Raw genomic sequence first — 16,160 nt, forward strand, 5'->3', positions numbered from 1 at the left:
CTATGTGGTAGTTGTCAGTGTAATGTGGATACAGTGTATATCTCTGTATATAAGACTATGTGGTAGTGGTCAGTGTAATGTGGATATAGTATATATCTCTGTATATAAGACTATGTGGTAGTTGTGTCAGTGTAATGTGGATACAGTATATCTCTGTATATAAGACTATGTGGTACTTGTGGTACTTGTGGTTCCCGCCCCCTGTAGTCGGATGATAAGGAGACATTGTGCCCAGTACAATACCCGGTGTCTAGGGCTGTGGAGGAGGAGGAGGAGGAGGAGGAGGAGGAGGAGGAGGAGGAGGAGGAGGAGGAGCGCCCCTAGTGGAGGGAGGGCACCGCTGCTGTATGGCCGCCTCCTGGTTGCTCTTCCCCGGGCCGCACTCTCTGTACCGACCACTCGGACTCCACATCCCGCTGAGGAAGCTGACAGGGGGCACCTGCTGGGAGGTGAGGCGCTGTGTGCCCGGGGAATGGGCGCTGCTTAGGGCGGGGAGACGGCGGCTCCTGAGAGAGATAGAGGCGGGTGGGGTACACGTCCTGGTGTCTGTGTATTAGGGGTAGACTAGTGTCTGTGTATTAGGGGTAGACTGGTACGTGTCCTGGTGTCTGTGTATTAGGAGTAGACTGGTGTCTGTGTATTAGGGGTAGACTGGTGTCTGTGTATTAGGGGTAGACTGGTGTCTGTGTATTAGGGGTAGACTGGTGTCTGTGTATTAGGGGTAGACTGGTGTCTGTGTATTAGGGGTAGACTGGTGTCTGTGTATTAGGGGTAGACTGGTGTCTGTGTATTAGGGGTAGACTGGTGTCTGTGTATTAGGGGTAGACTGGTGTCTGTGTATTAGGGGTAGACTGGTGTCTGTGTATTAGGGGTAGACTGGTGTCTGTGTATTAGGGGTAGACTGGTACATGTCCCGGTGTCTGTGTATTAGGAGGAGACTGGTACATGTCCCGGTGTCTGTGTATTAGAAGACTGGTACATGTCCCGGTGTCTGTGTATTAGAAGACTGGTACATGTCCCGGTGTCTGTGTATTAGGAGGAGACTGGTACATGTCCCGATGTCTGTGTATTAGGAGGAGACTGGTACATGTCCCGGTGTCTGTGTATTAGGAGGAGACTGGTACATGTCCCCCTGTCTGTGTATTAGGAGGAGACTGGTACATGTCCCCCTGTCTGTGTATTAGGAGGAGACTGGTACATGTCCCCCTGTCTGTGTATTAGGAGGAGACTGGTACATGTCCCGGTGTCTGTGTATTAGGAGGAGACTGGTACATGTCCCGATGTCTGTGTATTAGGAGGAGACTGGTACATGTCCCGGTGTCTGTGTATTAGGAGGAGACTGGTACATGTCCCCCTGTCTGTGTATTAGGAGGAGACTGGTACATGTCCCCCTGTCTGTGTATTAGGAGGAGACTGGTACATGTCCCCCTGTCTGTGTATTAGGAGGAGACTGGTACATGTCCCCCTGTCTGTGTATTAGGAGGAGACTGGTACATGTCCCCCTGTCTGTGTATTAGGAGGAGACTGGTACATGTCCCCCTGTCTGTGTATTAGGAGGAGACTGGTACATGTCCCCCTGTCTGTGTATTAGGAGGAGACTGGTACATGTCCCCCTGTCTGTGTATTAGGAGGAGACTGGTACATGTCCCCCTGTCTGTGTATTAGGAGGAGACTGGTACATGTCCCCCTGTCTGTGTATTAGGAGGAGACTGGTACATGTCCCCCTGTCTGTGTATTAGGAGGAGACTGGTACATGTCCCCCTGTCTGTGTATTAGGAGGAGACTGGTACATGTCCCCCTGTCTGTGTATTAGGAGGAGACTGGTACATGTCCCCCTGTCTGTGTATTAGGAGGAGACTGGTACATGTCCCCCTGTCTGTGTATTAGGAGGAGACTGGTACATGACCCCCTGTCTGTGTATTAGGAGGAGACTGGTACATGTCCCCCTGTCTGTGTATTAGGAGGAGACTGGTACATGACCCCCTGTCTGTGTATTAGGAGGAGACTGGTACATGTCCCCCTGTCTGTGTATTAGGAGGAGACTGGTACATGTCCCCCTGTCTGTGTATTAGGAGGAGACTGGTACATGTCCCCCTGTCTGTGTATTAGGAGGAGACTGGTACATGACCCCCTGTCTGTGTATTAGGAGGAGACTGGTACATGTCCCCCTGTCTGTGTATTAGGAGGAGACTGGTACATGACCCCCTGTCTGTGTATTAGGAGGAGACTGGTACATGTCCCCCTGTCTGTGTATTAGGAGGAGACTGGTACATGTCCCCCTGTCTGTGTATTAGGAGGAGACTGGTACATGTCCCCCTGTCTGTGTATTAGGAGGAGACTGGTACATGACCCCCTGTCTGTGTATTAGGAGGAGACTGGTGTCTGTGTATTAGGAGTAGGCATGTACATGTCCCGGTGTCTGTGTATTAGGGGTAGGCTGGTACATGTCCCAGTGTCTGTGTATTAGGGGTAGGCTGGTACATGTCCCCCTGTCTGTGTATTAGGAGGAGACTGGTGTCTGTGTATTAGGAGTAGGCATGTACATGTCCCGGTGTCTGTGTATTAGGGGTAGGCTGGTACATGTCCCAGTGTCTGTGTATTAGGGGTAGGCTGGTACATGTCCCAGTGTCTGTGTATTAGGGGTAGGCTGGTACATGTCCCCCTGTCTGTGTATTAGGAGGAGACTGGTGTCTGTGTATTAGGAGTAGGCTTGTACATGTCCTGGTGTCTGTGTATTAGGGGTAGGCTGGTACATGTCCCGGTGTCTGTGTATTAGGAGTAGGCTTGTACATGTCCCGGTGTCTGTGTATTAGGAGGAGACTGGTACATGTCCTGGTGTCTGTGTATTAGGAGTAGGCTGGTACATGTCCTGGTGTCTGTGTATTAGGAGTAGGCTGGTACATGTCCCCGTGTCTGTGTATTAGGGGTAGGCTGGTACATGTCCCCGTGTCTGTGTATTAGGGGTAGACTGGTGTCTGTGTATTAGGGGTAGGCTGGTACATGTCCCCGTGTCTGTGTATTAGGGGTAGACTGGTGTCTGTGTATTAGGAGTAGACGGATACATGCCCTGGTGTCTGTGTATTAGGCGAAGACCATATGTATTAGGAAAAAGCTGGCACTTGTAGTTAGAGGTCTGGCACATGTGCAGATGATGTGTAGTAGAAAGCCACATTTCTGTGTAGATGGAGAGGACTTGCTTATACCATGATGTCTGCGTATTAGGAGAAGATGGGAAACCTCGTAATATACCTACTGCAGGGCAAGACTGGCATATCTGCTGATTACTCCTATATGAGCTTTTGAGAGGAGGAGTCCTAATGCCTATGTATACAGTAGATATGCCCATGACTGTATATTAGGATTTTACATCTTTTTAAAGAGGATTTGTCCTAATGCCTATGTATTAAGAGAAAACAGTAGATATGTTGATGACTGTAAATGAGGATTTGACCTTTTATTAAGAGGAGAGGATGGGTCCTAATGCCTATGTATTAAGAAGCAGTATATGTGCCAATAACTGTCTACAGTATAAGGATATGACCTCTATTAGGAGAGGATGGGACCTAATGCCTATGTATTAAGAAGCAGTATATGTGCCAATAACTGTCTACAGTATAAGGATATGACCTCTATTAGGAGAGGATGGGACCTAATGCCTATGTATTAAGAAGAGACAGTATATGTGCCAATAACTGTCTACAGTATAAGGATATGAACGCTATTAGGAGAGGATGGGACCTAATGCCTATGTATTAAGAAGCAGTATATGTGCCAATAACTGTCTACAGTATAAGGATATGACCTCTCTATTAGGAGAGGATGGGACCTAATGCCTATGTATTAAGAAGAGACAGTATATGTGCCAATAACTGTCTACAGTATAAGGATATGAACGCTATTAGGAGAGGATGGGACCTAATGCCTATGTATTAAGAAGCAGTATATGTGCCAATAACTGTCTACAGTATAAGGATATGACCTCTCTATTAGGAGAGGATGAGTCCTAATGCCTATGTATTAAGAAGAAACAGTATATGTGCCGATAACTGTCTACAGTATAAGGATATGAACGCTATTAGAAGGAGAGGATGGGACCTAATGCCTATGTATTAAGAAGAGACAATAGGTGTGTCAATAACTGTATACAGTACAAGGATATGACCGCTATTAGAAGGAGAGGATGGGTCCTAATGCCTATGTATTAAGAAGAAACAGTATATGTGCCAATAACTGTCTACAGTATAAGGATATGACCGCTATTAGGAGAGGATGGGACCTAATGCCTATATATAACTGGATACAGTATAAGGATATGACCGCTATTGGAAGGAGAGGATGGGACCTAATGCCTATGTATTAAGAAGAGACAGTATATGTGCCAATAACTGTATACAGTATAAGGATTTGACCTCTAATAGGAGAGGATGGGACCTAATGCCTATATATAACTGTATACAGTATAAGGATATGACCGCTATTAGGAGAGGATGGGACCTAATGCCTATATATAACTGTATACAGTATAAGGATATGACCGCTATTAGGAGAGGATGGGTCCTAATGCCTATGTATTAAGAAGAAACAGTATATGTGCCAATAACTGTATACAGTATAAGGATATGACCGCTATTAGAAGGAGAGGATGGGACCTAATGCCTATGTATTAAGAAGCAGTATATGTGCCAATAACTGTCTACAGTATAAGGATTTTACCTCTCTATTAGGAGAGGATGGGACCTAATGCCTATATATAATAACTGTATACAGTATAAGGATTTGACCTCTATTAGTAGGAGAGGATGGGACCTAATGCCTATGTATTAAGAAGAAACAGTATATGTGCCAATAACTGTATACAGTAGTGTTTCCCAACCAGTTGGCTGTCTGGGCATGCTGGCAGTTGTAGTTTTGCAACAGCTGGAGGCACCCTGGTTGGGAAACACTGGTGTACAGTATAAGGATTTAACATCTTTTAAGAGGAGGATGGGTCCTTATGCCTATGTATTAAGAGGAGACAATATAGGACTGTATTACAATGTCTATATTATATGCAATGCCTGGTAGACTGGAAAAGTCCTTTAAATCTGTGTATTACAACTCCCATCAACCAAAGGGGATCTCCCGATAGACTCGGACTCTTCTCTATCATCTCGATGGGTAGACAAGGAGTTAATTCCGCTGACAATGGGCAGCCTGTTGGTCTGAGTGGAGATGTCAGTGGGTAGCAGTGAATGGTATTGACCATTGTGTCCTGGGCTACAAACTCCACTTCTGTTTTGTTTATAGGGAACGCCGTTGGTTGGGTCATCGGGAGGAACAATGGGCACTTGACTGGGCAGAGCTGATAACATTCCTCGGCCTCCAATAGTAAAGCTAATATTCATGTAGCGGTGCGAGGCGAAACGTTACGAAGGAATTTTGACCTATTTCGATCTTTTTCTTTTTAGGTTGGATCCATTTTGAAGAGGTTTAAGCCAAGAACAGCCAAGGTTCTCCACCGCAGAATGTCCTCACCAGCCTCAAAAGATCATCTAGAAGGCCAGAAGCCCCCACTCTTGGTGGACGACCACACGGTGGCTACGGTTAGAGATTCCAAAATATTTGTGCTCCTGAGGGGCCTCCCCGGGAGCGGCAAGACCACCCTGGCCAAAGAGATCGAACAAAAATACAAGGACAACTCTCGACTGATCTCCGCCGACCAGTACGAGATCAAGCCCACCAGGAGCTCTGGTGGAGCCGATTACTCCAAGCTGGACGCCGAGTTGACCACTTGCTTCGAGAAACGTGAAGCCAGTTTGGTGATCCTGGACGACACGCACCATGACCGGGAGCGGCTCGATAAGCTCTTCGACATGGCCAACACCTATCACTTTGCGGTGGTCATTCTGGAACCCAAGACGCCGTGGAGGTTGGACTGCGCCCAGTTGAAAGAGCGGAACCAATGGAAGCTGTCGTTGGAAGAGCTGAAGAACCTGAGGCCCACGCTGGAGAAGGACTTCATTCCTCTCTACTTTGGTTGGTTCCTGGCAAGGCGGGACGAGGATTTCCTGAGAAAGACCAGCCATGAATTCCTGGAGCAGCTGGGGAACCTCAAGGCCTTCAAGAAGCGGGTGCAAGCATGTAAGTGCTTATGGTTGTACTTTTTTTTAAATTTTATTTATTTTTTATTTTTTTCCTTCTGGTCAACTGTGTAAGATCAAGGCTACATGGTGACGCCTACAGGAAGAAGAGACACCCTGTTGGCTTTCAGTAGCCATCGTGATCTTATGTTGTGTGGGTACGAGACACCATGTAACCCTAATCTAACGCTTTACGATGGGACAGACTGGTTACCCAACTTTAGAGTCCAAAAAGTGAGGTTGAACGTTCTCCTCCCCGAGTAATAATGGGAGAGAATGGATCCATAGAGGTGTTGGCCTTTGAGCTCCGGGTAGTTGTTGTTTTTGCCCGACCACCCGACCACCACCACGATGCGATAGACTTGGCCCAATTTGAGACTTGAGAGTCCAAAAATGAGGTTGGACGTTCTCCTTGAGTAATATATGGAGACAATGGACTAGTAGAAGTTCTGAGCTCTGGGTAGTTGTAGTTTTCGCCCAACAACCACCCCCCACCCAACAATGGGATAGACTGGTGACCCAACTTGAGTCCAAAAAGTGAGGTTGGACGTTCTCTCTGATTAATAAAAGGAGAGAATGGATCCATCGAAGTGTCGGCCTTACTCTGAGTTCCGGATAGTTGTTGTTTTTGCTCAACCCCCACCCATCACCACCATGATGGGATAGATTGGTGACCCAACTTGAGATTTGAGAGTCCAAAAATGAGGTTGGACGTTCTCCTTGAGTAATACATCTAGTGAACGGATGCATAGAAGTTACGGCCTTACTCTGAGCTCCGGGGGAGCTGTTGTCTTTGTCCAGCTTTACCCCGCACCCCCTCCTCTCCCACCACCACGATGTGATAGACTGGTGACCCAGCTTGAAAGTCCAAAAAGTGAGGTTGGATGTTCTTGAGTAGTAATGGGGGAGAATGGAGGTGCCAGCCTTACTCTTACTTTGGGTAGTTGTTGTTGTTTTTGCCCAACACCCCCCCCTCCCCTCCTCCCCTTCAGCCCATGATGGGATAGACTGGTGACCCAACTTGAGTCCAAAAAGAGAGTAATGATGGTTGGGAGAGAACTGATCCATAGAAGTGCCGGCCTTATTCTTACTCTCTTACTCCAGGTAGTTGTTGTTTACGCCTAACCCCCCCCCCCCCCCCCATGAACTTCACTTTCCAGTTGGTCATGAGGCACCGGAGAGAGGTGGCCATGCTTGTAGGAGGTCATGGAAGCTTTCGAGTGCCGTCACAGTTACTATCTTGACCTGTTTAACCCCCAACAAAAGTCCTTTGAGAGTCTACACTTGGCCATTGCCGCACCCGTTGCGGTAATCTCCTCGTTCCTCTATAACTAAACAAGTTGGAGACCGGTGCTATGGGTTTAGGCCAGTCCTCTCCAAACGGTGGACCTCCAGATGCCGCAAAACCACAACTCGTTGGCTGTCGTTGACAGCCAACGAGTTGTTGTTTTGCGGCATCTGGAGGTCCACCGTTTGGAGACCACCGGTTAAGGTAGAAGCCCCCTCAGAAGTTCTTTCTCCTGTGTACATTTTTTCTTTATTATTTTTTTTAAATTTATTTTTATACTTTTTATTTTATTTTTATTTTTTTATTTTTTTTTCAGTTGGTTACGAAGAGAAACAAAAAGTGGATCTTCTGAAGCATTTTGCCAAATCGCCCAACATTCTTCATTGCACCGCCAAATTCTGCGACTACGGGAAGGTTTTGGGGTCAGAAGAATACGCCCAACAAGAGGTGAGTGAGTGCGGGGTGATGGGTAACTTATCATTATCTTGACTTTTTTTTACATAAATTGCAAAATAACTGCTATGAAAATAGATTGTGTAACAAATGACCAATATGGATATATACTCCCAGCATAAAATAGCAAATCAACAATCTATTCACCAAAGGGCAACAGAGTGGGGAGAAGCTTAAAATATAATTTTTAATATGTACCTATAAAATTATATATCAACACAAAAATAAAATGGTGTCATAGTGTCATAGTGCCAAGCCGCAATCCCTGGTTGTGTCGGATATCTAAGTAGACAATGTATAGAATTTTCACTGCTCCCTTGTTGTTCGGGAGCTAAGATACGTCAGTTCCCAATATACCTATAACTATAAAGGAAAACTTGTAGGTCCCCGACGCGTTTCTACCGGTATAAATCAGCGTCCTCAGGGGTAAACTAGATATTATGGCATAAAAAGAGCATATCAATCCTCAAATGGTTCAAGGAGTATTGTGCAGTAAGTGGGGATAGAAACTTATGAAGCCAAGTTTTTGGATGCAATATCCCCCAAGCTGTATATTTAAACTGAGACCGCAAGATTCCAGGTACAACCGATCATTGTCGCAGGAGTGCACGGTCTTGTAGTCCGGCTGGTGAATGTGACGGAGCGCAAACCTGCAATGGCAGGGACCGTACACTTCTGCAACAATGATTGCCAAAGGCTATCCAGGCATGCTGGGAGTTGTAGTTTTGCAACATCTGGAGGCACCCTGGTTGGGAAACACTGATCTAGGTTACCCCTGAGGACGCCGATTTATCCTGACAGAAACTCGTCGGGAAGCTAAATGTTTTGCTTTATAGTTATCTGTAGAGTATTTATTACAGCACTGTAATTTGCACCATTTTTATTGTGTTGATATATAATTTTATAGGTACATATTAAGTTATATTTAAAGCTTCTCCCCACTCTTATGCACTTTTTTCAGGAAATACAGTAGATAAGTGAAAACTGCTACTTATCGATGCCTCCAATATGGCTGCTAACCGGACAGATAAGCTGGGGAGGGGGGGGGGGGGGGGGAGACTGTGAGCCCTGCACTGTGTACTGTCTGCCACCCTGCTTTTCCAGTCACCCAGAAAAAATATCTCTCTGGTAAAGCAGCTATATTGAAGCTCTTCAAGAGACTGGGAAAGCTGGGTTGCACACATACTGCTTGCCGCCCAGCTTTCCCAGTCTCCTGAAGCCCCAGCAGTGATAAGCTGCTCGTCCACCCTGTACTTCTCACTGTAGCAGCACTGCCCTCTATCTGTCCCCACATCGATGTCTACTCTCCCTCTGGCTCCGCATGAACTATTCTCTGCACCTGCCTGCTGGACAGTTAAATCATTGATGTTGGTCCGGCGGCAGAATGTTTAAAACTCCCGGGCAACCTCCGTAGCCAGAGAGTAACCTAATCAGATGATGTACCAGTAGTCCATAGACTTACATGGGACTTCCGGTACATCTCCTGATCGTGTTCCTTGGGCTGTGGGCCGTCACCACCGAGACCAATTTGTCTCAACAGGAGCTTTCAGAGACCCGTTCTGGAGATCGCTGGGACCCCCCCCCCCCCCCCCCCCCCCCCCACCACCACATGCAGTCAGACACTTATCCTCTTTAACCTGTAGATAGGGGATATGTTTTTAAAAACTGGAGTCCCCCTTTAATGTTGTTCAGACCCCAACACCTCACTTTAGTCAAAAGTCAGCTAAACCCACCAACTGTCTTAAAGGGGTACTCCGGTGGAAAAATGTTTATATTTTTTTTTTTAAATCTACTTCCAGTACTTATCAGCTGCTGTATGCTCCACAGGAAGTTGTGTAGTTCTTTCTAGTCTGACCACAGTGCTCTCTGCTGACACCTCTGTCCGTGTCAGGAACTGTCCAGAGTAGAAGCAAATCCCAATAGCAAACCTCCCTACTCTGGACAGTTCCTGATATGGACAGAGGTGTCAGCAGAGAGCACTGTGGTCAGACTAGAAAGAACTACACAACTTCCTGTGGAGCATTCGGCAGCTGTTAAGTACTGGAAGGAAAAAAGATTTCTAAATGGAAGTAATTTACAAATCTGTTTTTAACTTTCTGGCACCAGTTGATTTTTAGAATAGTTTTTTTTTTTCCCCCGGAGTTCCCCTTTTAAGTGTATAGTGGCCTCCCGACCCTCCTCCAACAGACAATGTCCCTGAAAGGTAAATCAAGGCTTTCCTTTCATCTCGGCAGCCACTGTACCTACAAATTTTAGCATTTCTTAGGAATTTTTCCTCTGTCATGGGCCACTTGGCCTCAGCCTCATGGGGCGGGGGAGGGGATACCTTACGAACTCTGTAACTATGGCTGTCCTAGAGTGCCGGAAGTTGTAGTTTTGCAACATCTAAAGGGCCATAGTTTGGAGACCACTGTCGGTGTACTGTGGGATACAGTGGCTGCTGATATGAAAGAAAGCCTTGATTTACCTTTCAGAGACAGTGAGTTAGGAGTTACCAGTGGGTTCATTTGGAGTGAACATGTCAGACGTGGCGCTCTACTGAGTCCCTTTTTTTTCCCGTTCTCTTTCAGGCGGTGAAGAAGGCGTACTCCAAGGGTTACACCCTCCACATCTCCGCTTTGTTCGTCACTCCCAGAACAGCCGGGGCACAAGTAGAACTCACGGCCGACCAGCTGCTGGTGTGGCCTCCAGATGCCGAGAAAGAAGTGATGCCCAAGGATACCTTTCCCAGGGGCAGCCGCGCCCATGTCACTCTGGGCACCGCGGCCGAAGTCCAGGATGTTCAGACTGGCATTGACCTCCTGGAGTTTGTGAAATTGCAGCAGTTGGGGAAAGAAGCGGAGACTTTGGGGGAGTTGACCGGGCCGGTCGCGGGGAAAGTCTCTTACTATGATAACGGTATGTGGATGGTCAACCTGTCCAGTAAGATCGAAGTCAAGTCCATTTTTTCGGGTTATTACGGGAAGCCCGGCGTCAGTGTCCCCTTACGGGGAAGCAAAAAGGGTCTTCTAAGTCAATGTCAAATTATGTGAGTGGGGGCAAAGATAGAGGTTGTTCCCGACCAAGTTCCGAAATTTTTACTTCTTTTTATTTTTTATTTTATTTTTTTAATTTTTATAACCTCCTGTGAGAGAGGAACAATGGCGCCATTTGCTTTCTCATACTGTGCTCGCTATAACGCTTACACATCGCTTCGGTAGTATCACGTATCTGTTGCATAAAACGTGCCCCTGTAGCATTGTGTTAATTAGATGACGGTGGTAGTAGTACCTAGGTCAGTGTTTCCCAACCTGTGCGCCATAGCTGTTGCCAAACACTGCATTCCTAGACAGCCAAAGGCCTGTTTGCCTCTTTCAGAGGATCCACACTGTCCCTGAAAGGTAAATCAAGGCTTCCCTCTCAGCAGAAACTATATTCAAATTACACTGATAGTGGTCTCCAAACTATGGATCTCCAGATGTCGCAAAACTACAACTCCCAGCATGCTCGGACAGCCTTTGGCTGTCCGAGCATGCTGGGAGTTGTAGTTTTGCAACAGCTGGAGGCACACCGGTTGGGAAACGCTGGCCTAGTTGAATATTTTTTTGAATTTGCTGTTGGTTCCAGCATGTTTTCCTATGGTTGTTTTTAATTTTAATTTTTTTTGTCTTAAGTACCAAAGATCAATCCTGGTGTCTTGTAAGCGTAGGTTCACACTAGGGAATCTCCCAAATCCATCGGCGCGAGGACCGTGCAGACCTGTACCGCTACCATTGACAGCAATGCAGTCCATGTAGAATAATGACGAAAGAATGAACATGTTAGGACAGTCAAAGACTAGAGAGATGAGGAGGAAGCCTTGATTTACCTTCCAGGGACAGTGTGGATCCTCTGGAAGAGGCAGACAGGTCTCTGGCTGTCCGGGCATGCTAGGAGTTGTAGTTTTGCAACATGTGAAACCACTGTTTGTAGTGTGGAGCCTCCATATTTCGATCTGGATGTATTCTGGATCCTTCGTAAGGGCAGGTTCACACTATGTAATCCATCGGCGCTAGGACCGCACAGACCTACACCGCCACCAGAATTTCTATGGCAGAAATTCCGCGGTGTGAATTGGTTAACCAAAACACATATTCGCGCCAACGTTTCCTTCATGCAGCAAAATTTCCCAACTGGACTTCCGTAGTGTGAACCTAACCCTAAAGGCAACAATAGGAGGCTGCTGCAAAGAGGGGCGGTAATTCTCATTGTGAACGGGCCCTTACTCAGGTTTGGCAGAGAGGCTAAGGCTATGTTCACACGACTGAATTTGCGTGTGGAATTCTGAACAGAGGTTCTGCAGCAGCAGAGCCCTATAGAATTCAATGGGATTCTGCTGCACTGTTCACGTAGCAGAATTTCCATGCAGAATGTATGTCTATTCTTTCTCTGCACGGAATGCATTGCCGTCTATGAGACTGCGCTTCCCGAGCGGTCCTAGCGCCAGCATGTTCTGCCAGCGCTCCGCATTCAGGGGCAATGTCCGCACAGAGATTTTCCGTGCGGACATTGCCCTGTGAGCATAGCCTAAGGGTACGTTCAGACGAGCGGATTTACAGTGGATTTTACGCTGTGGATCTGCCGCTGAAGGACCGCTGTATTCTGCCTTTACATGTGCCTGCTCGGAGCGGCAATACACCGCTACGTGCAGACACACTGAAGCGATGTGCGAGTCGCCGCGCATTCGCGGTGTACTTGCACACATCGCGGCCGCTCCCCCTGCTCTATGAGCTAGGCCGAGAGCCGCTACGATGTGCGAGTATACTGCGCATGCGCGCGGCGACTCGCACATCGCAGTGTGTCTGCTCGTAGCGGCGTATTGCCGCTCCGAGCAGGCACATGTAAAGGCAGCAGGTCCTTTAGCGGTGGATCCGCAGCGAAATCCGCACAGAAAATCCACTCGTCTGAACGTATCCTAAGGGTATGTGCACACTACAGAATATCTTCCTAGAGAAATTTCCTGCCGGACATTCCATGTGAATCAGGCATCCCCGTAATGCGTTGGTGCCATAACCGTGCGGACGTGCCCTGTCCCTATTGCCGGCAATACAGGAATTCGAAATTCCGCAGCACGCACAATGCAGCAGAATCCTATTGAAAGCAATGGGAAGCTGCTGCACCGGAATTTCTCAGGTGGAATATTTCATAATGTCTTTTGGCCCTAAGACTAGGACTACACGATGGCTCTGGCCACGACGCGGGACGCACGGCCAAAGATTGCAGTGTCGCTCAGTCTGAGGTCAATGAGGTCGTGTTGTTACCCAACAGTTACCAGAAATCGATTGATCAATCCATCCAGCGTGCGTTTCTGATTGTCGCAACACAACAACAAGATGGAGGGGGCGCAGCACAGCGATCTTAGGCCGCGTCCGCCATGTTCCCATTGTAGTCGTCGCCCACGTCACGTAGGCCTCACACTTTTTACTTCAGAATTAACTTATTTCCTGCAGGAATTGTCGCAACCTTCCACTTCCGGACCTCGGAGTAAAGCACTTATAAGACTTCACGAATCCTGTTAATCCATTAAAGGGGTACTCCGCTCCCAGCGTTCAGAACATTTTGGTCCGAACGCTTGGTGCAGGCGGCGGGTGTCGGGACGCCACACCCCCTCAATGCAAGTCTATGGAAGGGGGCGTGACGTACGTCACGCCCCCTCCCATAGCCTTGCATTGAGGGGGCGTGGTGTGACGTCACGAGGGGCATGGCTGTGACGTCACAACCCCAGCCGCCTGCACCCAGCAGTCCAAATGAACCATTAGTGCTGCACAGAGATCGCGGGGGTCCGCTGCGATCAGACATCTTATCCCCTATCCTTTGGAGTACCCCTTTAAAATCCCTCTCCGTGTGAGGTCGATGTCAGGTCAATCCTATGCAGAACGTCTCGCGCGGTGTTGGACATATAGGGGGAGATTCATCAAGGCCTGTGCTGAGGAAAAGGTGACCAGTTGCCCATAGCAACCAATCAGATCGCTGCTTTCAAAAATGAAAGTAACAATCTGGTTGCTATGGGCGACTGCTCCGCTTTTCCTCTGCACAGGTTTTGATAAATCTCCCTTATTGAGTATGAAAGGTTCGCCGACCGATTCCGTGAGGTCCAGAACGCTCCTCGTGTCCGTCGGCCATTTTGTATTTTGCTTACTGCACTTTTGTGTTGTGTTTTTCTACTACTGACTCCTCACGAGTTTTCATTCGCTTTTATGTAGCGTTTGGATCTTCACAGCCGCCATCTCCTTATTTCTGGGCCTTAGAACCACGGCAAATGTATTCCTTCATTCATCCTTTCCATACAGTATATTCCTATTTTTTATTTTGGACACCATTTTGTGCGCCCCATTCAGGAGGAGGAGAGCCGGGGCGCCGTGCAGGAGATCCTTAGGATAGGGGGATACCTTTTTATATCCCGGAGTACTCCTTTAACATTCTTCTGTGTTGGTGCATTCGACTCCTGACTTATTACGAGAGTTCATTCACAGCAATACAAAATGAACACCTACAGTGGGGCAAAAAAGTATTTAGTCAGCCACCAATTGTACAAGTTCTCCCCTTATAAAGATGAGAGGCTGTAATTATCATCATAGGTTATAACCTCAACTATGAGACAGAATGAGAAAAATCCATAAAATCACATTGTCACATTACATTTTTTTGCAAATTATGGTGAAAAATAAGTATTTGGTCAATAAGAAAAGTTCATCTCTTTTGTTATATCCCCTTTGTTGGCAATGACAGAGGTCACATGTTTTCTGTCTTCACAAGGTTCTCACACACTGTTGCTGGTATTTTGGCCCATTCCTCCACGCAGATCTCCTCTAGAGCAGTGATGTTTTGGGGCTGTCGCTGGACAAAATGGACTTTCAACTCCCTCCAAAGGTTTTCTATGGGGTGGAAATCTGGAGACTGGCTAGGCCACTCCAGGACTTTGAATTGCTGCTTGCGAAGCCACTCCTTCATTGCCCGGGCGGTGTGTTTGTGATCATTGTCATGCTGAAGGACCCAGCCACTTTTCATCTTCAATGCCCTTGTTGATGGATGGAGGTTTTTACTCTCACGACCTTTTAGATCTCAAGAAACATGGCCCCATTCATTCTTTCCTTTACACAGATCAGTCGTCCTGGTCCCATAGCAGAAAAACAGCCCAAAGCATGATATTTCCACCCCCATGCTTCACAGTAGGTATGGTGCTCTTTGGATGCAACTCAGCATTCTTTCTCCTCCAAACACGACGAGTTGAGTTTTTACCAAAAAGTTCTACTTTTGGTTTCATCTGACCATAGGACATTCTCCCAATACTCTTCTGGATCATCCAAATGCTCTCTAGCAAACTTCAGACGGGCCCTGACATGTACTGGCTAAAGCAGGGGGACACATTTGGTGCATGATTTGAGTCCCTGGAGGCGTAGTGTGTTACTGATGGAAGCCTCTGTTACTTTGTTCCCAGCTCTCTGCAGGTCATTCACTAGGTCCCCCCATGGGGTTCTGGGATTTTTGCTCACTTTTCCTGTAATCATTTTGACACCATGGGGCGAGATCTTGTGTGGAGCCCCAGATCGAGAGAGATTATCAGTGGTCTTTCTAATAATTGCTCCCACAGTTGATTTCTTCACACCAAGCTTCTTGCCTATTGCAGATTCAGTCTTCCCAGCCTGGTGCAGGTCTACAATTTTGTTTCTGGTGTCCTTTGACAGCTCTTTGGTCTTGGCCATAGTGGAGTTTGGAGTGTGACTGTTTGAGGTTGTGGACAGGTGTCTTTTATACTAATAACAAGTTCAAACAGGAGCCATTAATACAGGTAACAAGTGGAGGACAGAGGAGACTCTTAAAGAAGAAGTTACAGGTCTGTGAGAGGCAGAAATCTTACTTGTTTGTAGGTGACCAAATACTTATTTTACACCATAATTTGCAAATAAATTCTTAAAAAATCTAATTTTATGGATTTTTTTTCTCATTCTGTCTCTCATAGTTGAGGTATACAGGCCTCGTCTTTTTATATTGGTGGCCGACTAAATACTTTTTTGCCCCACTGTATAGCCTTCCCTTCCAATCAATATATTCCATGGCCGATAGATCTGACCAATCAGAATGGACATTTCACTGGTAAAACCCCTGTATTATTGAAGTGTATGCACTGACTGGTGTCTGGTAGCGCCCCCTACAGTACAGGGAGGTATTACATGTTCTGTACTCTTTACCTGTACCAGGATCGGCTACTTCTTTGGACACCAGGTGAGGGCGGCTCCATGTTACTTTTTTAGGACACTGTGTTCTGTACAGGACCCTGAAGA

At 47.0% G+C, this 16,160-nt stretch overlaps 1 protein-coding gene across 1 annotated transcript; it reads left to right on the forward strand.

Moving 5' to 3' along the window:
- The first annotated feature begins 332 nt into the window (after positions 1-332).
- CNP (2',3'-cyclic nucleotide 3' phosphodiesterase) lies at positions 333-15,960 on the forward strand. Its single transcript, XM_056548137.1, has 4 exons — positions 333-449; positions 5,448-6,120; positions 7,724-7,854; positions 10,431-15,960. The coding sequence occupies exons 1-4, from the start codon at positions 348-350 to the stop codon at positions 10,890-10,892; spliced, it is 1,368 nt and encodes a 455-aa protein (XP_056404112.1). The 5' UTR covers positions 333-347; the 3' UTR covers positions 10,893-15,960.
- The last annotated feature ends 200 nt before the right edge of the window (positions 15,961-16,160 follow it).

Source organism: Hyla sarda, chromosome 12 (genome assembly GCF_029499605.1).
Source record: "Hyla sarda isolate aHylSar1 chromosome 12, aHylSar1.hap1, whole genome shotgun sequence".
Classification (NCBI taxonomy): Eukaryota; Metazoa; Chordata; class Amphibia; order Anura; family Hylidae; genus Hyla; species Hyla sarda.

Bases quoted from the DNA above. Each gene is read 5' to 3' on its own strand.
- CNP (XM_056548137.1), top strand. From the start codon at position 348: ATGGCCGCCTCCTGGTTGCTCTTCCCCGGGCCGCACTCTCTGTACCGA. The intron at 6,121-7,723 runs GTAAGTGCTTAT...TTTTTTTTTCAG, and splicing joins CAAGAAGCGGGTGCAAGCAT to TTGGTTACGAAGAGAAACAA. The intron at 7,855-10,430 runs GTGAGTGAGTGC...GTTCTCTTTCAG, and splicing joins AAGAATACGCCCAACAAGAG to GCGGTGAAGAAGGCGTACTC.